The sequence below is a fragment of the Trachinotus anak genome, unplaced genomic scaffold (assembly GCF_046630095.1).
Source record: "Trachinotus anak isolate AG129_WGS33_773 ecotype Australia unplaced genomic scaffold, CSIRO_AGI_Tana_v1 ptg000011l, whole genome shotgun sequence".
In the NCBI taxonomy this organism is placed as follows: domain Eukaryota; kingdom Metazoa; phylum Chordata; class Actinopteri; order Carangiformes; family Carangidae; genus Trachinotus; species Trachinotus anak.
In genome coordinates this window covers 24,612,449-24,639,536 of record NW_027273862.1, presented here as the reverse complement: position 1 = coordinate 24,639,536, position 27,088 = coordinate 24,612,449, and the positions used below count along the sequence as shown (strand labels likewise).

The window sequence follows — 27,088 nt, the reverse complement described above, 5'->3', positions numbered from 1 at the left end:
CCCTCTGATAATGTATGTACTTAAACATAGTAGCTTAAGGCAGCTTTTTAAAGTAGCTTAAATAACAAAAATGTTATTTAGCAACCAAATGCACATGAGGAGGAGTAAACATCTGGATACATCTGGATCTGGATTGTTGTTAATGATGAGAGGAAAAGTTTTCCCAGACTAGGAACACATGCTCTGATGTAACTACACAACTACACAGTCTTTCACTATATACACCCACCGTAATGTGAGCTCTGCTCTTTGCTTTTTGAGCTCATTCCTCTATGGCTGCCATAATTATCACATACCGAGTCCTCAGAAAGACAAACACGAGACTCACACCAACGAGCCTCCTTCTTGCCTCCAGAAACTCACTGTGATCTGTTAGTGACTCTGGCGTTGCATTTCCACAGCAGGGAAATCTACATTTATTTAAAAAAGAAATGTTCATATTGCCCTCTCTAACTTAAACTTCTTTCCAGTGAAAAAAGTCTTTCAATGTAGTAAAAAGATGTTTGAGGATTACAGATGTTGTGCATTTTTTAAATGAAACAAAACAATGTAAAAAACATCCTTAAAATACATCAGTTTGATAAAAGGGCTAATCACATTGAATTCACTGCATAGTTACAGTATTTTCTGTTGAGTATTGTGTATATATGTGTATATATACTATATATATTTATATAATGTACATAAACTACGCCATGCATCTTACAGTATTATCAGTATTTAAAAAAAGGAAATTTACTAAGATAGAAACCATGGACAATAAATGATTTCATCAAACTGTAACATACATGTATTAATAACAGAGACCACCACAAACCGAATCACCCAACACAAATCACTAAACACTTTTTTGATCATTGACATCATTCAATCAAAGTCTTTCTACTGCGGAGCAGCAGGTTCAATCTGAATCAGATCCAGTGATTGACAGGTGAAGGTGTCTCTCTGGGCAAACAAATGTAGCAACCCAGTGTGAAGATATTGTAGCTCAGTCACTGGCTGGTTGGTCAACAATGGAGTTCTGATAAACATTTTAAATGTGTTGTAGAGAAGTGAGCTGAGTCTCGTTTGTTTACTCGTCCTGAACTTATCAACTGGGATGATCTGATTACCAGGCGTTTATCTCAACTTGATCTTAATGTGTTCCTGAACATTTAAGTCCCTCACACAGTTACGCTTGAACAACTGAGTTGGGAGGATGAGACGCCTGGGTCTCCATGTTGACCTTTTATAGTACACTGGAGTCAAAGGGGTCAAACAATCAGGGATCACGAACAACAGTGGCCTCAGATTACGCTGGTTCACACAAAGCACCAGGTTCACTCTGAATCCAAAGTTTCTGTTGAATTTACAAAGTCATATCATATCATAACTCAAAGTTTCTGACTTGCAAATAGTATTCACATCAACGTCCAAGTCAAAAATACAACTGGTAAATTCTTCTTCTGAAAGCTCTGATTTGTCCGACTTGGCACTTAACAGCACAGAGGTGCCTGAAAACCAAATAAACATGAATCCCTCACTTCAGCTTTACACTGTTGTTTAATGTAATCACACCAAAATGTAACGGGTGAATGATTCTGGTGATTGATTTTATATCCTTGATGAAAAAAAAGACTGGATACTACAAAACAGAAATGAATGTGGGTAATTTGGAATTAAAAGAATCATTTAAAATTACACACATTTTTTCCTGTAACTTAGAGGGGACCTCAGCTTTAGCACAGAGGATTTCACTATCAATACTAGAAAATGTCAATAATCAAAAAAGTCACACAGGCCCCAGCAGCACAGGAGGCTGCAGTGGCCAGGATATGACTTGACATACCAACATAACTCAGAGAAGCAGCGCAACAGAGAAAAGCAAAAACAAACACAGCTAAAATAAACACTACCCCAAACCAAACCAGAAAATATCCAAAGAGCGATAAAATAAGCAAAGGAGGGACAGGGATGGAGTGTGCAACTGTGCAGGGAAAGTGTGGCGGGAGCTGCAAGTGCACAGGTGACTGAAAATCTACTTGTTGCGGTTTCTTGGAGACGTACAGACAAACGGACAGTACATACACAGCTGATACTGACCGGTTCACTCTCACAGTAACTGTCCCAGCGCGGTTGGCGCGTTGTCTTTGTCATCTGGAAATGTCAAGGCAGAGTTTACGGGGGGAGGGGGGGCGAGGTTTCGGTTAGACAGCAGCATTCCAATGGCAACAAATACTCTACACTTAAACATGTACGACAAGGTTTATGTGCAACAAACAGAAATGGACGGACGTGTTGTTAACACACAAGCAACAGACAAGTATCACGTACTCACAGTCAGACAACATCCAAAAGTGTAGAGACAGTGATGAGAAACATGTATGCGCACACAAAGAATTCACAAACACTAAACAGTAAATATGATATGATTGAAGGCATCAAGCCATTGAAGCTGGATCAGAAGGTGGAATGAAAGCTGGAGATCTGCAACACTAATAGGCTTTACATTACTGCTGATTAGTCCTGAAAGCTTACCATGAGTTTTTATGGTTCATTTCCCGCCTTCCAGAAACTGCAGATTTCTGTTCATGTAGATAAAGTATGAAAAGTTGCAGACAAGCTTTTTTTTGATCGTGTGGTGTTCCAGTTTCTAAGTAGGATCTAGTTTTTAAAATGCTTCTCCAGTGCAACGCCATCTGAGATTTAAGAATCTGCTGCTGCAATAATTTACCAGATTCACAGGATCTGAGTCAGGGTGTCCTTAAATACACCACCATCAAAAGCTTTCCTTCCAACTTTTAAATGCAATAGTACATAATACTTATGTAACTCTGAGACGGAGCTCTGAGCAGCGCTATGTCTTCAGGGCAGATTGGATGGTTGTAGTGAGTTGCTATCGGAACATAGGGCTAGCTGGTTAGCATGCTAAATTAAATAAAAGACAAGACATAATAGAGACAAGAGTTAACATTGATGCTGCTTTCCACCACTGGAAGCAGCTCTATGTGAGTAAATTAATTATTTCATACTGAACTTGCAAAGTTTCTTCTAGGCTGGTAAGTAAACAGCTGTCAATGCTAAATTTGGCCATGTAGCGATAGGAAAATTTACAAACAGCTCCTGTAAAGGGTCTAAAGTTATAAGTCCCTACGAAATAATTTTCATATGCTACAAAAGCAGGAAATCAACATAAAAACTTATGGTTTGCTTTGGACATCGGTCAGTTAGATGTATATATTTGTGGTGAATTGTCTAATCAAAAGATGGAAAACAACAGGTGCAGTTCTCAAAGCAAAATGCAGACTGAGTTATGGTTAAGGACCAGGGTTTGAAAAAGATTGGGAAAAGGTGTGATGTGTTTTCGTAGCTTGTAAACAAGTCATGGTCAGGAGGGGCTGTGAAATCCCTTCAAATGAGCTGCAGCTGATGCAAGAGTTTCATTTTATGTAAACTCACACAGTGCAGGCAGAAAGTGATCGAGCAAGAGAGGAGGAGGACAGGATCAGAGTGCAAGAATGTGTGTGTGCATTTATGTACGCATGTGCGTTTGTATGTGCACTTCAGGGGCCGCGAGGAATGGAAGGAATTCCCTGCTTTTTCGACGTAGGCGTGAGGATTTCAGAGGAGGGGAGCGGGTCCCTGGCCGTCGAGGCGTGACAGTCAAAGCTCAGAGGCAGAGATGCAACAAGTTTTACACAAAATACACATTCCATATGCTTAATATGTGTGTTTGAGTGTGTGTTTGCTGTGGCTTTGTTTCATGGTCATGTGAAAACTGTTTTCGTTGTGGGAAACACAAACAAGAGAGACAAGGGACCAATTTCATTTCTGTCTTTTTGTTTTTGTGTGTGTTGTCAGCAGTAGTGTAGGGAATGAGGATGTGTGGGTCCACACACATGCAGTTACGCCCACAAAACACAAGTGAACACAAACAGATGTACAAATTAAAACAATCTTGCTTGTATCTATAAAAAATGTGTGTATGAAAGAGAGAGTGACTATGTAGCAGGTGTTGAAAGCCACAGACAGTGGAATGCGTTTCCTTTGTGTCCTCATTTCTCTCTTTCCTGTTTGCAGACACTGAGGTAACTGTGCTCGGCTTCCTCGGGTCTCAGGACGTGCAGATGACACCAACACAGACACACAAACATTCACAACTCTACAAATACATGAAAACTGTGGCAAATGCATCACAATGCATGACAAAGAAGTCATACACATAAAAAAACAAAACACAAACAGAAATGAACAACAACCAGTGCCAGACAAATCCAGGCATGTTTACTTGTTTATCTCATACTTTCTAAGGTAAACAGCTTATTGTGCCTGGTGCTGAAGGCCCCACCTGACTGAGGTAATGGTATTCTTCAGGCTTCTTGAGGTGAAAGGCTGTCCTCTCTTCTTCACTCGCTCCTGCCAGCAGGTAGTAAAACACATGGTAGTTTCTAGAAAATAATAAAAAAAAAAACAGGTAAGAACAAAAAATTTCCATTTATGGTTAGTTAAATTTAAACTCAAAATTCATTGTTCACTAATCAAAATGTGTCTTTTTCTGTGTTTAAATATGAGAATACCATGTAAATGTCGGATAGAAATATTTGCTTTTTAAAATGGTTAGCCTTTATGATTAGCAAAAGTGCAGAAGATGTTAGCACTGTAAGCATGCAAAAGTATGTTTAGCTTAGGCTTGTTAGCTACATTTCAAAGCTAAATATTTAAATCTTAGTTAGCGGCAACAGGACAATAATATGTGTAGAGTTATTGTGGCAGCCTGCTAACAAACCACAGACTGTATATCACGTCCAAGATGCGAACAGTTAGCTGAGCAACATGTTTAGTTGTAACATATTGAGAAGAATGTCAGTAGGGTTGGGGTTAGAAACTCTGACCTGTTGATGGCACGAAAAGAAACGTCATTAAGTCATGACCTGGAGAGTGTGAATGTCTCAAACAATATATTATCTATTCTATATATCATATGACTATCTACTATTTATAACTTATTATATATTATGATATACTATACTCACACTATACTATATTATACTATATTGCTCTACTATATGCTGTACTGTACTCTATTTCATGTTACACTATATGAGTACATTTCAACTCACATTTTCTATTCCACACTATATTATACTGTACTTTATTAAACTATAAAATGTTATGTTCATATGCTACATTATATACTATCTTATACAGTGTGGTCCAACACAGACAACAATTAAGTCTTATTACTGAATAATATTATATATTATTCTGGTTTATGCTGTTACAGTGAATGGTATCATTATACAGTATATGCCTATACATTATACACTAACATTTACTGCACTGTTAGTTTACCACACAGTTTATTGCTTGCCTTGTAATTTAGTTGATCTTGTAGAGTTTCTATTTGTATTTCTATTCTTCTTTTCATTTTATGTATCCCATTTTTAACATCATTAAGCATTTATGTCTTACTTTCTCTATTTATCTATACTTATTTCTTTTCTCTGCAACTGCAACACTTGATTTCAGTAAAGGTTGATTTTATCTTATTTTAACATTCCCCAGCACGGTGCTTTGGACTGATGGACCAGTATCACATTCCCTAGAGCCACAGTGTTACAGTGGCAAAAACAAAAGCAAGAAGTGGAAAAAGGAGTAATGACACCTCAGTTTGTTTGTGTGTGTAAGTGTGTAAGCATGTGCTGTGTGTGTGTGTGTGTTCCAAGAGGACTCTTGGTCGAAAAGCTGCTGCACACTTTTGACCTCTAACGCTGTCAGAGAAAAGTGCACACACACACACACACACACACACACACAAGCTTGGGAGCCTGGAGTCAGCAATTCATCTCAATAAGAGATGGCTAAGCAGGGGGCCCTCTGTGAGCCCCCCATGGTTAACCCTCGCCACTCCATCCAGCCGGTCCAGCACATTAGTGTCAGTCCCACTTAAACCTCAAACCACTTCATGACTCGCACTTTGGTGAACTTAAACAACAGGCTTTTTGAGTTTAACTAACTTAGATGCACTTTTTTTTTGCCAAGATTCAAATTCCATTTTCTTTATACTTGGTTCAAGGACCATTTTTTCTAAGTTAGTGAAGAAGGTTTTAAGCAAAGTGTAGTTTAAATGTCATTCAGTAACTTAAGACTGAAGTAAGATTGATTCAACATAGAATTGCCAGAAATCTCATTGACATATTGTTGGGATATACTTGATGAGGTGATGTGACTTTCTTGAGGAGGAAAAATGAAATCTGGCATCAAACATTTGACAGCTTGCCATTTTTTCAAATATTTATTTACCTTCACGTTTGTTTTAAAATGCACTTAACATCAGCACTTTTAATTTCACTGCTCAGAAGTGAAGCCGTCTCTAAGTATCACTTCCGTGTCCACCTGTTATGCATTTGTAAGATTATGATAACGTTCTGCTCACCGCTCATTGTGCTCCTGATAGACCAGCCTTGACTTCTCCAGGAGGTATTTCTCCACGTATGCCCTGCAAAAAAGTAGAGTCAAAGGGTTAATTTCAAATCATGAATTTTTTTTTTTTTTTTAAGGAAAACAACAGCATTTCTTTCTCTGGTTCCTTACCCTCTCACAGTGCCGCTCTCCTGGTAGTTCACCTGAATGAACTTGCCAAAACGACTCGAGTTGTTATTGTGGGCTGTCTTTGCGTTGCCAAATGCCTGAAGGGGAGGAGAGGAAGACGTGGTGAGATGAATACAAATACACACTGTTGAAAATAAATGACAAGAAGCCACATATTACACATCTTACACACAGGTTAGTGCTAAATATGTGAGGTCAAGCTCTCAGTCGATGTTAGGTGTGGATAATTTGTTTGTGGGTCAAGTACACAGAGACTTTGGCCTCATGCCAAACATTGTCTTGAAACTCTGTCAGCCTGGATGGTGCACAGCAAGCTTTTCCTCTTACATAGTTTCAAACAGCATCAGTCTGAGACAGATTAATAACATGGTTTTAGGATCTATTTAAGTCAGAGCCAGACAAATTGCCAGAGTGAGGATGAAGGAGCCAGGGCCAGCGGGCCTGATGGAAAAAAGCTCCTCAGTGAGTAATGGGATCCATGTGGCCGTTTGGAACATGTGTAGTGGTTGTGCTTTAATAAGACGGTCCAGTATTTCCCCTCACAGCTCTGTTTATGTTGTATGGCTGCCTGGAGGGGAAGTAGTTTTTCGCCCTATATAAACCCTGCAGTTATTTGTAGCTCCGCCACAAGTAAACAAATTCCTCAGTGAATCACTTAGAGCGCCCCGAGCCTTGTGTCTGTGGAATGGGAAAACACCCCCTCCTTGACCCCACCCTTCACCGACGCCACTAACCAACATACAAACATGCTAGGAGAAGGCTAATGTCAAGCTAATCGGCAAGGAGTCAAGGAGGTCATTTAACTTGAATTTCAAAAACATCGTGCTCTTTTGTTTCAGCGTTGGCTGTGATTGGCTAGCAGAGCGACTGCGATGCAACACAGATGAAAAAATTAGAACAAGATTTTGTTTTTCCAACTACAAACAACATGTCAAAGCTTCACAAAGTGGCAAGCTTCATCTAATCACCATTGCTTTTAAAATGAGTCAACGATAATTGATCCATGGTTTTCAAATGCATTTCAGTCAGAAATATGCACAGTACAGTGCACACAGGGACCTTTGCAGAAGTTAAAAGACTAATTTGTTTATAATGTAGCCCTATAGGGAAATACATAAGAATAAATACTTAATAGAAACCAAGTGCAAGTAAACTAAGACTCTGTATCAGACTCTGAAATCAGACCAGTGCATTGTAAGACCGTGGCAGTAATCATCATACCATTAAGATGCTTGTGGGAATCAGGGCCCAGGAGAACTCAGGACACTTTAGCCTCTGTACTACTGGCAAACCCTGGCTCAAAACAACTGGATCACAGCAATGAACTCGCCCTTCATTTATGACTCACCCAGCTGAACAAATCATTAAAATGGGCAGACACTGTGGAAAAACATATTCAACTGCTGTCTGGACAAAGAAAGAGCATCCAGGGTCAGACTGAGGAACAGTGATGGTATCATTTCACATCCATAAATGTGGGCTTGAAAATGCGACGCCTGATGCATTTGATAATCCCAGAGGAGCTGGTATTCTGTTCACCACTCCATCTGTCTCTGAACTGGCTAACCTGCCTGGTTCAGGAAACACAGGTCAGACGAGGACAGGGTACCATCCGTCGGAGTCCTTATGTAGTAAGAACTTCCTGACTGGACAGCCAGTAAAAATCAAGCACCAATAACAACAACCTGCTCGCAGACAGGGTGAGGAACTCGGGTCAGACAAGCCTGATATCAGACCTTTGAGTGTTTTTTGTTAAATGGCTTGACATTCAACATTTTGTGTTGGGCCAGCAGGAAGCAGGATGTGGAGCAACTAAAATACTGAGAGCTGATTTATGTTCAAGCAGTGTGTATTCGTCCACCTGGTCTGTGTAAAAAAGATGCATTGCATAGTTAAAGAAGACATTTTTATAGCCGACAGTTTGTATTCTTTCTAAACTTGGCTAGCTCCATATCAGCGGCAATAAAACACAAATCTTGCAACAGAAGGGACGTTTTGTCATAACGGACCTGGAGTGCATGGAGTTAAATCAACATGGAATTAAACATCTAAAAGCATGCAAAATAAATAAGTCACTAGAGAGAGCCAGCTGTCATTAGGTCACTACAAGAGTAAGTCAGTGTCATGACTAATTCCAGCATTTTAATTTCTAGGAATAAGTTGAGAAATTGGCAGAAACATCAGCCATACTGGCCTTTCATCACCAGAAGCACTGCTGCAGAACAACACAGGAACCTACAGTCACATATCAGCAAACACAAACAAATCTGGTACAGGAGGACACTTTTTCACCTGAAGTAACCCCAAACAGACCCGAAGGCAGGGCAGCCACAAGACAAGCTGTGCTTTCAGAAACTTGTTCACAACTGCAAAACTTATATTTTTTTGCACTCTTGCTCTTCCCACCAACACAAACAGCCCACAACAATGTAAATTTGTTCTTGCCCCTTCTCCTTTTGGAGCTGTCAAAAGTTATTCTGCAAGACCTAAGGCACAAACTTCAGCTCAAGCAGACAGGGCAGGTTGAAGTAAAGTGAGACTAAAGACTAAAACACAAAATGACATCATTTCATGACAACATGACTAATAAAATTTCAAACACATAACAGTGGAAAAGCATTTGAGGGTGGATTCTTTTCCCTCTCTTCAGATGGACACTAAAACTCAAAGGGACACCGGACCTGTTTGTACAGACGTGATTCGCCCCACTTCAGTTACTCCAGTAGGTCAACATTGTTATTCTTGGCTACAAACCACAGACTGAGCCAAAGGCAGACCAAAGACAGAGTTGAGATGGTGCCAGCGTGTTCTGGGTGTAATGTGTCTGACAACAGGCTCGGTCAAAGTCGTTCAGAGGAGCACAGACAGACGAGGATGCTGCAAGGCTGATGTTATGTTTTCATAAGTGAAGTACTCTGTCTATCCTCATGTCAACATCTGGAGAAACTGTTCAGATGTGTTGAACTACTTGTGGTCACTGTGAGAAAAACCTTTTAATTAGAAGTGTTTGAGTTGTGGCTTTAAAAATCTGTCAACTTTCATATCACAGGAACTCAGGTTTTACCTAGCAGTGCACAAATCCCATTTTTTCTCTCCTGATTCTCTTTCTGATACCTTCTGTGAGGGCAGGGACCAATCCTAATTATGATTCCTATTCCTATTCCTCTCTATGGCAGGGATTTCCAATGTTTTATATCCGACATTCCCCTACAGCCCCTTCAGTGACATGGACCCAGTGGATTATATAAATGTACATACCTTTTTCCCATCTAAGACACACTAATCCTGGAATTGTCAGTGTCTAGTTTTGGTCTTTTTTCAGAACCGTAGCTCTGTATTTATACAACTACCACTTGTGGTGGAAAAAGCTGGACATTTAAACTATTTATCTGTTACTTTTAGATATACTATATTGACTTTTCTGCCAATTTACAAAGTAGTTTTCATGCACTGTTGAATGCAAAACCTGCTGTTACAGTTTCATTGTGCGCACTGACCGATCCTCACTATCTACAGTACAGCATTTCATTCAGCTTTTAGCTGAATGTGTACAAAACACTCAGCTTCTCATCTTTAGCCAGCACTGACTGTTGCTGTCATTGGTTAAAATGACAAACACTGTCAGCGGTAGGTCATGTCAGGAGTCACCAGTAACCATTAAATAAAAATTGTCTGTTAGGTTTGTGTGCTCTCTCCCATTCTCCCAGTTATATCAGTAATCTACATACATCCAGTGTATCTACATCTAGTGTTGCCAAGAACATAGGGGTTTTTATTAGCAGTATATGATGTACAGGATCATCTAGTTCCTTATTTGTTCTCTTCTAGGAAATCAATTAGACTTTCCAGCGCCGCCTTACACAATGGTATTCAGTTCACATTCTATTAATGCCTCTGTCTGTAGTGAGTTAATTAGGTCTTTGTCTGCCACTGTATGTGCTGACTCAGAGCAGAGACACATTTAATCATATGAGGATGACTTCATTGGCTGCATCTTGAGAGGAGAGAAGAGGAGAGGAGAGGAGAGGAGAGGAGAGAGAGGGAAAAACAGACTGTCATCCTGGGTCAACTCTGCAGGGAGTTGGGAGTGTTTCAAACAGTATGGGGAGGGGGTCACACTAGACTCTCAGATAAAGAGTGGAGACAAAAGACTGCTTGATTTAACTCACAAAGGGATAATCTTCTAGTAAGTCATCAAATGCTTAGGGTTGCAAATGAATTTCCATGCTGGGTTGTGTTTAAAGATCATGTGACAGCACGGTCCGAAAGTGCACAGAGAAATGCTTTGTCTTAACTTCAAAGTTACTTAAGTGAAATGGCCATGAGATAAAAACGGCATTCTTCCGACTCACTCACTGCAAAATGATTCGGGAAAGTGTCACCAAATGTTTAGCATTCCTTCTCAGACAGAAGCTGTGGAGAAAATGACTTCGTGTGATTCAATGGCTTCAAAGAGGCATTGCTCATTTAACCTCTGTGGATTCATATCCTCTTCCGAGCCCTTTACCAGGCCAGCTCATCCACCACAGCACACGGACAGGATGTCAACAATCAAGTGAAAGAGCAAGTGACCGAGTCCAACGTGCATCATGCTTATGTCACAGCGTGTGAAGGCAGATGACGCTCTCCAGGGGCTAACTCGTAACCATGCCCATTGTGCTGTCCCACCTGAGGTCACGCTGGTCAGACGGGACTGTGGTTACTGTGGTTACTTAATAATAGTGTGGGGTGGTCTGGTGCCACGGTTCCCAGCTCAGTGAAAGCATGGTGGGATGTGGGTTCTGGCAGTGACTGCTTCTGTCAAAACAGTTCTCTATAATGCGTTGGAGGCAGGATGTGTGAAGGTTTAACTGTCGGCATAAAACATTTAAGAGGTAAAATGTTTGCCTTTACCATGCTAGCATGCTAGTGCAGCTGAGGCCGATGTGAAGCACATCAGTTTAGCAACTATTTTGTCATAAACCAAAGATCAGTGGATCAACAAAGTTGTTAGAATTAAGATAATAGTTTGAGACATTTTAATTAAGACCACAAATGTCAACCTGGAGGAAAAGTCAGAGGATCACCGAAGCTGGTAGGATTCATCCTCTGGAGAGCATGAGCGTCTGCGCAAAAGAATATCCATCACATAGTTGTTGAGATATTTCAGTCTGGAGTTAAGTGGCAGACCGGCCGACTGATAGTGCCATCCACAGAAGAATACCGCTAACATTACTAAAAACTACATTAGATAAATGACCACTTTTACCTTGCTAAACTTAAATGTAATGAGAACTACTTCTGCCTGCTCAGTGCAGGGTGTTTCCCTTATCCTCCTGGATCATGTCCAGTAGGTTTGTCCTGATTAATTGCAGCAAGACCAGTAAAGGTTTTTGGACTTCTGGAGTGAACTGTGGGTCAGCTGGTTGGCTAAACTTCTGCTGGCTGTCTCGAGCATTTGTTGCTAATCTTGGTTTAATGAGGTGAATAACATGTTTTTATTGATAATCACAATATAAGTAACTGTTGCTTGATAAGAGATTCATGTTGAAATAAAGCTAAAAATTATTAATCAAAGACCCAATCTACAGAAAAATAATCTTCAACTATTTTGATGATAGATTTTAAATAAGAAACAAAAATACCACAAATTCACCCATTCCAGCTTCTGTATTGTGAGGAATTGTTACTCGTCTTTGTCCAAGGTGACAGTAAACTGAAATATGTCGACAAGTTGTGCTGTGACAGTGTAAATGTTTTCCACATTAGAATGATGATCCTTTATCTAAACAATAAGGATTTTAACACCTTCAAATCAGCACATGTAAGAAACCACAATGGGTAACAAAACACCAAGTTAAGAAAAGTGCCTCTGTCTACAGTTCAGATACAAATCATGTGCATTTTTTCATGCAAATCACTGTCAACCACCATGTGACATGGGGAAATGAGTTTCAGCCATTTAAAAAGGTACCAATGTTTGGCTCCAGGCTTATTGTAACACTGCACTAGATCCTCCTGACAGAAAAGCTGTCCTCTAGAGTTCACCGTCACCCAGCCTCAAACACTCCCGGGAGCACATCTGATGGTCCAGTGAAATTAGTAATATAGACGTCAAGCTTGACGCGTTGAGCAACTCTGGGCAACTCTTGAGGTATCAGGCTTGAATGAACTGCCAGAAACCTCAGCGCTGGTTTGTTTGGTTTTTCTGACAACTGTTGTGTCCAAGATCATTTCAGTTTCAAATACTGTTGAAACTGCAGTCACATTCGTTTATACTGCCTCATTCTGTGTGGGCATAATAATGTAAGTACATGAAGTTATTTAGGGTTACCAGTACTACATTTAGAGTTAGACAACAGTAATTACTTTATGTATTGCAACCATGCAGACATAAGATAATGTAATATTTAATTAATATTCTCATATACGGGACCTCATGAAAAATTTGTAAATGAATTAATAGCCAAATAACCAAATCACGTTCTAACATTGTTATAACAAAAATCTGTGCTGTATGTTGTTAGAATAGGAAGCATTTCTTGTTTTTATGAGAAAGGGAAGTTTTGTGATATAGCAAGATAAAGTGAGATATTGTGATAACAGGTAAAGTTTGATGTACCAATTGAAATTTGTTAAGTTTGGCACAATAATGACAAAACGTGATAATACTAGGGCTGAACAATTAATTCAAATATCAAAATTGCAATATGGCCAAGTGTAATATCCAAATGTCAGACTATTCCTGTAAAAAGTTTGGGAATCAATGGATTACAGCTGACAAGTACTGTACATGTGTCTGTGTGCTACAGAGAGGCTGACTGACAGAAAGAGGGAGAACAACAAGAAAGAAAAATGTAATTAGAAAAAGCAATGGTCTTTTGATCAGTGCAATAATTGAAGTATTTGGCTCAGTCAGAAGGTCCTCCTGAGTTAGTGAGAAGGAAGTAAACATTAGTCATGGGGATGGAGATGAAAGCCAGGTGCCACAGAAAAATAATCACAGATCTCAAGGACTCCTCAGCTATCAGAGACATCTCTTATATAACATAAACCTCTCTGAATTAGGGAAGACGAGTGGGAGAAAAAGGCACATTCCTAAATTATAGGCCCCTCAGACAGAAGCAAATCACAAACTTTCAAAAACCTTGAAATTGACTAATTCATTTCTTATGCTACTCCAGAAACTGTAGACCTGTATATGAATCCTGAAAGAAAAGTTTTCATATCCTCAGGCTGTGTAAGCAGTTCTCCGTCATTGTACTGTTTGAAAATTGAGCCTACATTAGCCAGGAAATTGTGGGGATTGAGTAATGACAACAAGCCATGTATTACTGTAAGATATGCATATCTGAATACATCCATTTCCCACATGTACTGATAACGATCTGAAAGGTATAGGAAGACCTACACCGAGATAATCTGATCCTAAGTTAGCCAAAAGGGAAGATGATAACATTTGCTATAATTAATGCCAGCAGCCCCAGAGAAAACTGTGTGTATCCAGAAAGTCAGGGACACAGAAGAAAGCAGTTTCCAGGAACACAGACTAAAACCTTATCCTCATTTCTCAACACTGGGATCCTTCAACATAACTGAAAACCTAAAATAACATCTAAATTGGAGTTTGTGTGTTTTCACCAGAGGGTGATGAAGCAAGACTTAAATTGCATGAATCACAATAAAATAAATGAAAATCAAAGGCCCAGTGCGTCACATTTACACAAACTGACCTAAGTTGCACACTCGGGTCTAAAAAGTCAGGCCTGATCCAGCTTCTCTGTAATCCTGAGAGGACCTTGGGAAAAAAAAGCTGCAGATTGACCAAAGGACTCCCTGCATCGTCTGGGGGTGGCAGCGTGTTTACTTGTCTCCTTCATAGTGAGTCAGCACAGTGATCTGCCCAGTCATTCCTCATCCGCAATGGAGATGACGTCTTCTGCCCCCCCTTCCTCTGGCATGTGATCCCTTCTTTATCTGTTTTTTTTACTGATTTCACTCCTTCCTTCACTTTCTCTCACTCATCACAGTTACCAGCAGAAACTAACACAAACTAACATTACTGGTGATGACATCTGTTCTGTGTCACGACGAGAAGAAACTGAAAACCGAACAGGTTTATATTAGTAACCACAACTTAGTACACCTGTGGTTTGAGGCTCATGAGCCTCTAAACACATGACACTATAATATCTCTATGGCGGCCTGTTCAACAGGGATAGAGAACAGAACAACCAAAACACAAACCACACTGAAAACTAAACAGGAAGACTGAGAGAAATTGAGCTGCTTAAAAACATAATCTATTCAAACAGCTCTGGCTTGTTTCTACAGCAAATGTTGATTCACCATTAGTTTTATTAATGTGAGGCAAATTTATTGATATAGCATAATTCATTCACAAAGCGCTTTACAAGCATTTAAACTTTAAAAAGAAATTGGCAACAAAAGACTGAATAAAAGAAAGTGTGAACAGATTTAGAGCCAATCATGATGTAAGACAGTGAAAATGAAGCCATGAAAACCAAACACAAGTGCTAAATACAACATTATGTGGCAGCAGGATGTAGCTTTTAAAGGCCACAGTTCCTACTATTTGTGTCAACCCATTTATGGAAGTAGTAGTATATAATTATTACTGAGTTTAACTGTGGTTTCCATACGTAAATTGAAAAATAACCACTCTACTAACCAATCAAGATTCCATTTTAAATACTCAAACTATCACGATTTGCTTATAAGACTGTGATTCCCTTTCAATCTGATGTGTCTGCACAAACCTGGTCTCACAGAGAGACATCAGCACTTGTCAGTGTCAAAAAGCAAGAAAATCAAAATCACAAAGCACTTTAAGCACCTTTACCGTCACAAATGTTAAGACAGGTTATAAAGAAACTCACTCTGGTGTAGAAAACATAAGAAAAGTGATGCAGATCTATCAGACAGACAACACAAGAGACTGTGACACATCCAGCTCTGGTACTGCTGCTTTGTGGATTATTAATATGCAGGTGCAGTGGGGAGATATGAGGTTCAGCTAAATTGAAGGTTAGTCCTCTTTCTTTTTATGTTCCCATCGGCACAGAGAATCAAAGTTAGATGTGTGTGTGTGTGCTTACTTGCATTACTTTAAACATAGTGTAAGTATATAGTACAGAGCTCTGTAAAACACAGCTAAAATTAGAGATGTTGATGACTAGGCTCAGCTGTACGTGTGACCACAAGCAGGGAAGTGACATTTCAACACGAATGGAAACTGCAAAGGGAAATTAAGACTGACACTGGGCCCAGTCCCAGGAGCTCAGGGTCCCAGGGAAATAAAAACCAGTAAATCAAAGTTAATTTTTGACAGTAAATTTAAATATCTCTGGGTTTTGGACTAGTGTCATCGATGACTAAATTTGTCTCCAAAGGGGTAATGATGTGTAAAATCATTTCACACAAACCAAGAGATGAAAACACAACATTAAGATAAACGTCCGTTGCTACTGCACTCGCAGGGTTATTGGGAATGTGAGCTGCAGAGGTGGCGATGTAATTTTAATGAGACTGCAGCAAAGGTTTTACATCTCAGTGTGAGCAAAAGCAGTTTTAGCAGATAGCAAAACATTTCGAAGTGATGGAAACCATAACGGATCAAACTCTTTGATTTCTCAGAGTAGAAACTCAGTGGCCAGTTTAACAGGGACACTTAGCAACAAGGCTTACACCCTATTTATATCAGTGAGGGTCGGCTAAATGACAGACACAACTCTCAGTATAACACAATACAGTTCAACAGCACCAAAAGCTACATCCTCTAAAATGATCATTCAGTTTAATCAACAGCACTATGAAACGATAACTGAACATTATTCATGAAGGCAGAATTTACTGCAGGACTGTTGTCCCCATAAATATTCAGCTGAGGTTTTGCTGCAATATTCTTTGTGACAGGAACCAACTATTTGGAGTCGAATTAAGACCCCGAATCAAATCAATCTCTTTTTCAATATTTTGTTCATTGGCTGTCCAAAATTGTTTGGTTTGCCCCCCGGCCCCAAGCCCAAGCTACTGCAAAATAAGTCAGATGAATCAATAAGCCGTATTTTAAAACACCATGTGCTGACTTTTTGTTAGTTTATGTCTGGTTTCTAATGTTTCCTCCCACATTTCATTTGAAATTCTAATCTTCACTCCCCATTTCCATTTTTCTTTGATATATAAACAGTTGTCAAACATGTAAAGGTTAGGTCCAGGTGAGATGACAGTTACTGCAACTGGAACCTGCATAGGAAATATCTTCAGGATCTTCAGTGTTGGGCCATCACACTGGAAAAATTCGGAAATCATGAGGGCAGCTCTGCCTCGATGCATTCCTCCAAAAAGACGTTCAACCACATTCCTCTTCACTGTAACTACATGACTGAACTTACAGTCCTTTGCCGTGTGTGGTGACTATTTGTGGCAGAGGCCCCTTCCTTCGCTGTGTAGCACAGCTGCCTTACAGGATTTATTTCAAACATTGTCAAGATGCCTTTGACGCAATGTCATTTCTCACACTGGCACACAGTGTCTGCTCTGTTCTTCAATCATTCACCTCATTATTCCTGCTCCTTCTGCCATGTGACAATTTCAAAGAAAAAAAAATTTCCTCAACTGAACTTTTGACCCAATGTTACATAAGGGCACCGAGTTACTGAAGAGTGAGAAAAGGGGTTAACATGGTCCAAAGATGCAACATCTAAAGAAACTAATTTCCTCAGACCTAAAGGGACAGAACAAACAGGACCGGGAAGCTTCTTGCTTCAGTAGCAACTTCACTGGGACATTCTGGGGTAAACAATAGTGCAGTGTTTCCTCATGGTCATGAGATGAGGTATAGAGAGGGATGAAAAACTGAAGAGACTGAAAGAGCGAGACAGAGAGGAAGAGATAGAGGAAAAAAAGAGAAAGGTGTGTAAAGAAATTTCAAAGAAATGTCGAGCACAAAGACTTTTCATTTTACTTGTGCTAGAAGTTCAGGACTTTTCCCACTGCAGGGAACCTTCTGTTGAATCAAGGTTAAATATAGATACTCATCCTGTAGCCTCAGAGGACAAACATTCACTCTTCATATATGTTATATGCTTAGTTAATCAAAAATGTGTTAAAATCATATAATTTTGGAGTCAGATGAGCAGGATTCACAGGATTCATTTTATCTAAAGTAATATGTCTAATATTAATAGCAGCAGGGACAAATCCCTGACACTTTGTAATTATTAACTTTAATAAATTATCAGCAGTGCAGAACGACTGTGTGGTTTTAATGATGGTTAAATTGACACTGTTAAATATTTCAAGTGTGATTATTGGCCTAAACAAGAAGAAGCACTGGAACTTATTTAATACCATTGAGGATTTAGATCAGGTATTTTTTCTTTTTTTCAATGAATATAGGAATATAAACTTTTGTTTTAATTACGTACTACACAATATTTTATTTCTGATGCTCAGAGTGACAGAGTCAGTTTTCCAGTCACCTGACACTGAAGTTAATAATGATGAATTTTGCAAATAAAATGAAAGAAATTATTCTATATCATATATAAACTTTTATCTGTGCTGCCAGTCAAACGTCTGTTAATAATCGAGGCCATGTCATACAACATGTTTTGTTTTGGTGTCATGAGAAGGCAGAACCCAGTATTTGTTCCTGAGCTTCACATTTCATCTCTAAACTTTCATCCGTGGATGTGATTATGTCAGGAATCCACAAAAAACAGTGGAATACAGACATTTTAAAAAGGCTTGGATCGGGGGCTATTCTGGGTTGCATCGTGATTCAGCCTTGGCGGTCTTCCTTCTTCTTTTCCTGTGTGATGGTGTGTCATTATAATTCACAATATATGATTAGTCCTCCAGAATTGGAAACTGACACAATTCTTTACCTCATTAAAATACAAATACTGATTTAAGAGAACCAAAACAAATGGCAAAATCCACATGGCTCATCTTACATGATTTGTTTATATAGAAAGTTTTTTATAGTGAGATAAAACTTAATTCCCATCTGGTGAGAGTTCAAGGGAGGAGGCTTAATCCTCCTGTCATATTCAGTGATAACTGTGGTATTAAAGTGTACTACCTGTCCAGTCTTATTAGGATTAGAAAGGTTAACAGGATGCAGACTGATGGTTCAGTTTCCAACACATATCTGCACAAAATGTCCTCACTGTCAGTCTTCATTAGCCCGCCTCTCTGCAGTTTTGGGTTTTACCCACACAGTAGGAGAAGAGCTGATGTCTGATAGTCATGAACTGCTGTCATTCCTTCCACTCAGCCCACAGGCTCAGCTCAGTGCTGTGAGTCACTCCACCATCATATAGAGGAACAAGACCTGATTGTTGAGTCAAATATCAGACTTGACCACTGCACCCACTACAATGAGCTGCATGAGGGGGAGACGAGATTTAGAAAAAGATTTCGAAAAGAAACCCACACTCACAACTAGGGCTGAAATGATGATTCAATTAATTGATTAGTTATAGGAGATTAATTGGCAACGATTTTGATAATCAATAATTTGTTTAAATTAAATTCAAAAAAGAAAATTTACTGTTTCCAGCTTCTCATGTGAAGGGTTTCTTTGTCTTTTATCATAGTAAACTGAAAATATTTACATGTTTTTACAAGACAGTAACTAACTAGTAACTATAACACATGAATCACAACACTCCCACAACTGAGCCTGATCCATATATTATATATATATATATATATATATATATATATATATATATATATATATATATATATATATATATATATATATATATATATATATATATATATATATATATACATATATATATATATATACCCACACACACACACACACACACACACACACACACACACACACACACATAAAGAATAAAAAACAAATGTGTTCAGTGTATCCAGTGTATGCGACTGGGCTGACTAGGTCATCTGGCCAGCATCACTTATATTGATCCACATGCACACACAGCATGCAAACCAATACACAGGCACGCGAACACACACACACACACACACACACACACACACACACACACACACACACACACACACAAACACACACACACAGAGTCAGAGCCCTCAGCTTGAATCTCTGCCAGCACAATGCAGCACTGCAGACATGGGTGTGTCCTCACCAAAAGGCTTTTTCATGTACTTGTGAATGTGATGCTGATGTGAGGACATTGAAGAATTAGTGCACTTACACTTGCAACTAGAATTTTTAAGTGATTGCTAATATTAGTAGATTAATATGTGTGTTTGTACAGTCTGCTGCATCATGAATAGCTCCCAAGTGATCACACTACAGAAATCCACAGTTAGAAATACAAGTGTTTGTACTGTCAAATCAATGGTCATAGAGGCAGCAGGATAATATCTGAGGCAAACATCTGTCTTTCATATAAACACATGCACAGTTGTTTTGAAGGCTGTTTTAAAAGCAGAGGCTGAACTGAGCTTCAGCCTCACCAGGACACATCAAATGCCTCAACAGCCTCTCAGGAGACACGAGAAGGGCTGCAGCTAATAATTATGTTCATGCTAATCAGCTTCTTAATTAACTGTTTGGTTTGTAAAATAACTGCAAAAAAATTCCCATCAAAATTTTTGAGGGTCAAGTTCTGAAAAATTTAAGATAAAAAAATCTAAATTTTTTTGCATTTTTACTTAAAAAAAAAAAAAAGACAAAATTCATCCAAATTGTTGCTGACTATTTCCTGAAAAGAAGGAGAGAGCATGCATTCACATGAAGTATAATAAAGAGTGATGCTCACACATCATTGCCAACAGTAAAAACGAGGGTGAGGGAGGAGGAAGATAGATTTCTCTCGTCAGCTGGGAATAACAGCGGCTATCTGGTATTAAAGGGATTTTATTGGCTAGCACCAACATTTACAAGCTCTCACAGTCTGATGATGTAATAGCTTCCAAAGCAAAATCCCTTTACATGCCATGCTCCCACATCCGTGGCCTCTTCACTCAAAAGGTTTATTTTAATGGCTGGGTGGGGATAATGTCAGGTTCGAGTATGGCTGTGGACTTCAGAAAAGGGATGAGCGAGTCAGTCATGTGCTGGTGATTCTTAACTGGTCACCATGTTTGATTTCTCTGTGAAGTGCAAACCTTGGAAATAGGATTTTGATCCTAATGTACACAGTGGTGCAGTGGAACCTTTATAGGAGGTGGTTTTTAAGTGTGACACCCTTTAGGCTCCAGCTCTGCTCTGGACTGAGCTAGAACCAGACATTTCATCTCCAGTCCAAAACCACTCTGGGCAGTGGCTGCTACACTTCATGTGAAAAGTAAAAGGCTGGAAAGACTTGAAGTAAACCTAACACATACTGAGTTTGTAGTTTGTGAACCTAACTACAATATAATGCAGTTAAATATAATTATAACTAAGCCTCTGAAATAATCAGAGTTGAATCAACACCTCTCTGGCAGCAACTCATTTCATTACATCACATGTATATACAGAACTGAGCTCCTGTTTAGATTCTTATCCATCACTCAGTTTCATCAGGGAAGTTTCTGATCAGCCCCAAATGTGTTTCTGATATACTTTTGATTGCGGCTCACATGCAAGCATGCACATCAGTGATGGAGCAGTCCAAGCCTTCGCTCAAGTCAGAGAGGAAATAACATAATGAAAGAAATACATCAATAAAGGTAAAAGCGCTGTGCTTAAATTCCAAGTAAATGTAAATGTAAATGTATGTATATCAAAAATAAAGGTGTTATATTATTGATCTGTTAGTAAGAAATTCAGTGTTATAGAGTAGGTGCTTTACTCTCTAAATATTATAGGCTATTTAGGACTGGTTTAAATTCCAACATCAAAATTTTATTTTGTGAAATTATTTCTGTAAATACAGTCTATAGTCAATAAACCATATTCTAACAGTAACTATTCAATTCAGCTGTTAGAGCAGAAAGTGCAGCATTTCCCTCTAAGGTGTAGTTAGTCTCTCTAAACAGAAATACTCAAGTGTTGATGCTTGAAACTTACACTGAGCTGCAAACACTTTACTAAATGCACCTTGTTAAAACCAGAGAAAAGTAGCATTGTCGGTACTAGAGCAGATTTGGTGGCATTTCAGTCAGTGCTTTGCTTTGAGGATGACAGAAGGTTGAGTGACCTGAGTCAATTTGCCTCCCTGTATAGGATGTGTTTGACAAGCGCTAAGTAAATGTGCTCAGCCATTAGGAAAACAGGCCTATCTTTTAGAGCAAACACTAATCCCACTCACTCCAGAAGCCTGTGTCAATACGCAATTTCTCTGTGCCAGCAACCTGCAGCAGCTTTGAATGTAATATCTCCCTCCTGTTACTCTGCGAGAGCGAGGAGCTGTTTTTTTCATTAGCTACAGTAATGGAAGAAATACTCAGATCCTTTTCCAAAATAAAAGTTCATTCCAAATTCTACTAAAATACTAAAGTATCATCAGCTAAATGTACTCAAAGTATCCAAAGTAAAAGTAGCACATGTGCAGTAAAATGTCCCCCCAATGTTAGATAAATACTGTTGCACCAGTGTGTAAGGAGCATTTTACTGTTATAGCTGCTCCACACTCTAGGGATCAGGTCCCTCTAAAGGGTCACAAGGTAAATCTGAGGGGGGGGTAAAATGACTAAAACAAAGTTATGCTACACAAATTTGTGTTCATTTATTGGTCTTTTTCCTAATCTCTGCTTTCTGGTGAAGTATTTGAGAATTTGAACAGTTATTGACATGAAACACTGAAGAAGTTTAGAGGGAATTGTGTCTTTGGTGGAACTGCTCACAGCTCATTAACATCTGAATCCTGACAAGAAGACCCAACTACACACAAAGTGTTTGTAAGAGATCAGAAAACAAAAAGGTTGAGAGCCACTGGTTTTATTCCTTAATGATGCATTGCATGTAATAAGGGTATTTTTTTTAAATATAAAATCTTAATCTGGAAAGTAGCTGGTAACTATCGCTGTCTTAAGTACACAGCGTGAGTAAATATTATTTTCCACCACTAGTTACTTGCAGCCAAGGATTCAAAAATACATAGTGATATGATTCTGTTGTTTTAACAAATGATGCCCTTTTCTAGATTTGTGATGTATCTGTGTATGTTTCTGATGTATCGCTCTATAAATTTCAACATAAATGACGTGTATCATCATGTTTTCAGAACAGGTGAAAACAATGAAACACACAGCTGGGCTACCGTCAAGATGTGACTGCAGGAGAGGTCGGTTTGAGTGAGATAACTCACGACAGTTGGTCACAAAGCAAAAGGCACCTTCAGACACAACCTCCTACGCTTTGTGCCGTGCACTCACATAGTTGTGTGTCTTGTGTGTGGCGTTGTCTCTTGGTGAGTGTGGAGGTGTGCCATGAGGGATCACAGGGTGGATTTATGGGGTGGTGACAGACCTCTGGGCGAGTAGAGAAACCTTAATCCAACTCTTTGCACAGTGACTGAGCATCTGTGCGAGACCAGCATTTACAGCAGCTCAGTACAGTGCAGGGAGAGTGTCACATTGTCACAAAATACTTTCCTATGTGCAAGATTTATGTCTTAGCTGTAATTCCATACAGCCACAGAGAAAATAAGTCAAAGTTCCTCTAAAAAAAAAACCAAAAAAAAAAAAAAACTAGAGATGCTCACTGTAGAGCGAGAGAAGGAAAAACAGACCAGACATCAGCAGAAAGGGAGGAAATGCGGGAGGCGCAGAAAGAAGCTTCCCAAATCTGGCTGCCATACAGTGAACTGGAATGTAATAGTGAGGGGGAGTGAGGGGTGGGGTCACGATGTCCTGGAAAACATGGAGTCACGTTCCCAATTCACTGTGTTCAGACACAAAGACTAGAAAAGCGTTGTGACCAACTGTGACTGAAACATCTACAGTGTTGTCTCAAATCACCACAAAGCAAATTAGTCTTTAGGAGATTTATGGGATATTTCTTCCTCTGACAGAGAATTAACCCAATGCAGAGCTGAAACCATTCCTCAATTACTGAATTAAACGTCCAACAGAACTGTAACCAGCAACTATTCTGATAACTAATCAATCACTGAAGTCATCTTTCAAGTAGAAATGCCAAATATTCCAACTTTTCACTTATGAGTATTTGACGCTTTTCTTTATATGAAGGTGCAGCCACAACTTCTAGCCTCCAAATACTCTCACTGTCCCCATTCATTTCCATTGAAGCCTGAATAACACCTGCAATCTCCAGCGAGCTCAGGTCGACTCGCAGGTCAGAGTTCCCCTTGTTTCAACTGCAACCAACCATTTTTCTCATTATCAATCAAATGGCTTGATTGTTTCCTTGATTAATTGAGTCATATGATCAATAAAGAATGTCAGGAAGGGATGAAAAATGCCCAGAACGATTTCCTAAAGCCCAGCGTGATAACTTCAAAAGTCAAACATTCAAAACCCAAAGAGATTTAATTTACTATCATATAAGACAAAGAAAATCAGCAAATCCTCACAACTTGTTACTTTTGCTTGAAAATTGGATTGGCTCAAACCATTGATCAATTACATTCATGCCACTTTGGCTTACTTTATAGTCACATAAACATTGTACTGCATGAGCAGCTCTGCAAACATAAACTTTGGTTTTGGAGAGCTGGAAAAAAAATCTAATTCACAACAAACAAACAAACAAACAAACATCCCCTTGAGCTTTTAGAAATAGTGTTTTTCTCTGTTTTCTTACAATTTATGGATGAATGATTACTGAAATGAAAATAATTCTTAGTTACAGCCTGCAAAATATTAAAATGGGCCATAAAAGGTAAATATACAGCCTTGTTTATCTGCTCTCATACTACGGTCACAGGCTGTAACATAACCCTCGTGTCCTTTACAATGCGGAAACCCAATATTCAACCCTGACATGCAAACAAAATGCAGAGGGTAACATGGGAACAATGCTATGTTGAAGATAAAACAGACAGAAGTCACATGAACTCTGTCTGAAAAATGGCTGCACACATTGCACTGCAGGACAGAGAGGATTACTCCGCCACAGAAATATAAACCTCAGTCTCTTCAAGTATTTATAAGCTCAACAGTCTGCTCACACTAACAGTGCAAAGCTGTTGCTAATTGTTATTACAGATCAGTCGCTGCTGGGCCGGGCCTCAGCTTTCCCAGTTTCTCAAGTTAACACGGAGCCAACTGCACACAGGACGAGAGCGGATGACTACGGTGTAAAACGAGAGGGATCTGTTACATGTTAGGACAGTAGAACAGGTTCTGCTCAAGTTTTGTTGGAAATTAGAAACAAAAGCGACATTTAAACAGGTTTGGGGTTTAAAATAACTTTAAATGCATACTCATGATCGAGTTGCTCGTGTGAAAAGGTGTGTGGAGTATATTTTCCGCAGCTGAAAGGTTACAGCAGGTTATCAAGTTAAAAGTCATGAGCTGACATCAGCCCCTGTTGCATTCCTAATCAGTTTTTTTCCACATGATCTTACTGCATTATATTACAATTATAATAATTTCCTTGAGGTTGACAGCCACCATTTAACTTGTTTAGATACACTTGTAAATATGCGTCTTAACTTGGAGAGCTTGGCTTGAGAGCAAACATCTATTTTAGCCTGGCCTAACGTCAAGTATCGCTACATCCAGAAATTTTCTATCAACAAATCCGAGCTGTGTACCCGACACTGTCAGCACTGTTTGAGTTCTAGCTGCCTGTGCACTTGGTAATGGAGATCATCATTTATCTGTTCATCTAGGAACAACAGAGAGGAAAAATAACAGGCTAAAAGACGGCTACAGGCTAAAGCAGGAAGACGACTGTAATTCCTCGCTTACAGCTGCATTCGCTCATTGGGGTTGTGTTTTGTTGAATTGTCAAAATGCACATTTTTCATGACCTAAATCTGCAATAACTGATTATTTTGGCCACTTGAGGGCAGTGAGTCCTGAACACATTGATATATCATCATCTTTCAAGCTGATATGATGAACAGGTTCAGAGCAACATTATCATTCATTTGGATCCAGGTTTCTAGCCAATAGAATATTCACTCTCAATATCTAACATGCTGACGCTACGCTACGTTCACCAGCTAATTGCTAACTGTGCTTTAGCGTACAGTGACTTTTTAGAGCTTTATCAGTGAAGACAGCTTCTGACCAGACAGTCGAACAGTGAATTGAAACTCACTATAAAGCTCTGTAAAGCCAAGTGGAGCTGCAGATTAGGGTGATAATGCTCTGTAGGTTCATCCCATTGTCACAGTTTGTGTAGCTGTCATAGTAAAATACTGCTTAGTCCCACTTTAGGAAAAACAGCCTTATTTGAAGCTTCATGTTGTTTTCTTTCCACTTGACCTATAAAGTGTTTTATTGGCCTTTATTGGAATTTAATCCTCAATTTATCATAAATATAATAATTTGGAAGTAGATGGCTATTGCAAAACCACAATGTTTTTTTTATTTTGTTTTTTGCCATGATATCATTTTCTTTTTTCACCCTCTTTTCTGAACCTCATTTCATCCTTCTGTCTGCACACACACACACACACACACACACACACACACACACACACACACACACACACACACACACACACACACACACACACACACAGCAACACTGCACTTTCCTAAAAAAACCCTACAAGAACTACACTTACATTGCCGCTCAGCATATTGACTGTAACCTGTGAAGTAGCTTATTGCTTTGGCAATAACAGTGTAGAAAGCTCCCCTATTATAAATACTGTACATACACCCATTGAGGAATATAAGCCCCAGTTAACCTCTAACTTCAGCCAACAGATGAATCTCTATGTGTGTGTGTGTGTGTGCATCGTACCACTATTACACTACAGCATGTGTATTGTGACCTCTCGGTCATTAGCCAACACCCAGGTCATGTTAGTGAAGCTCTGTCCACACAGCTAGCCATGCTGGAGCAAAGTCGGAACAGGTGGTCTTATCAGCATCACGTCCATATGTAGGCCACATGTCAAGCATTAGCTGGTCAGCGCTAGGCTAACACTGAGCTCCGCTGAGGCAAGACAATGCAGCCAGGTGAGGGGAGTGACTTAGCACAATCACTACACTGAAGCTGAGCCACATGGTCAGGGCAGAAAGGAGGTCAATCCAATTAGTTTGATCTGAGACATACAAACATCGGGACTGTGTCCAATCCCGTGCCAATCCTATAATGTCCGCTTCAGGTCCTCTGTCTCACGTCACACACAGATGTGTTCAACTGGCCAGTTCACAAACATAAAAGCATTTCTCTCATTCTTTTAAGACTGATGAAGATGAATGAGGAAATGTGATGGTATACACTGGGTGGTATTAAGTGGTTAATCATCTAATCCAAAAAGCAGGATTGCCCCATCGTTTGACTTCACTGAATGAGCTATGAATGAATGGCCTCACTGCACTCATCATATTCTTGAAGGTACCCTGTTGTGTCTTCCTGTAAACACTGTCATGTTTATCCTCCGTGTGTGTGTGCACATGTGCG

The 27,088-nt window shown here is 39.4% G+C and overlaps 1 protein-coding gene across 5 annotated transcripts in view; it reads right to left on the bottom strand.

Annotated features, from left to right (window-relative positions):
* The window catches only part of myo9aa (myosin IXAa), a 105,004-nt gene that overhangs the window by 42,844 nt on the left and 35,072 nt on the right, over nt 1-27,088 (bottom strand). For 4 of the 5 annotated variants that reach the window (XM_071489208.1, XM_071489212.1, XM_071489209.1 and 1 more), the window contains exons 3-6: nt 6,574-6,668; nt 6,416-6,478; nt 4,328-4,427; nt 2,083-2,136 (exon numbers count right to left, since the gene is read on the bottom strand). In XM_071489208.1, coding sequence (XP_071345309.1) covers nt 2,083-2,136; nt 4,328-4,427; nt 6,416-6,478; nt 6,574-6,668 — 312 coding nt within the window. The remainder of the gene's footprint in view (nt 1-2,082; nt 2,137-4,327; nt 4,428-6,415; nt 6,479-6,573; nt 6,669-27,088) is intronic. The other variant, XM_071489210.1, reaches the window with a different exon arrangement.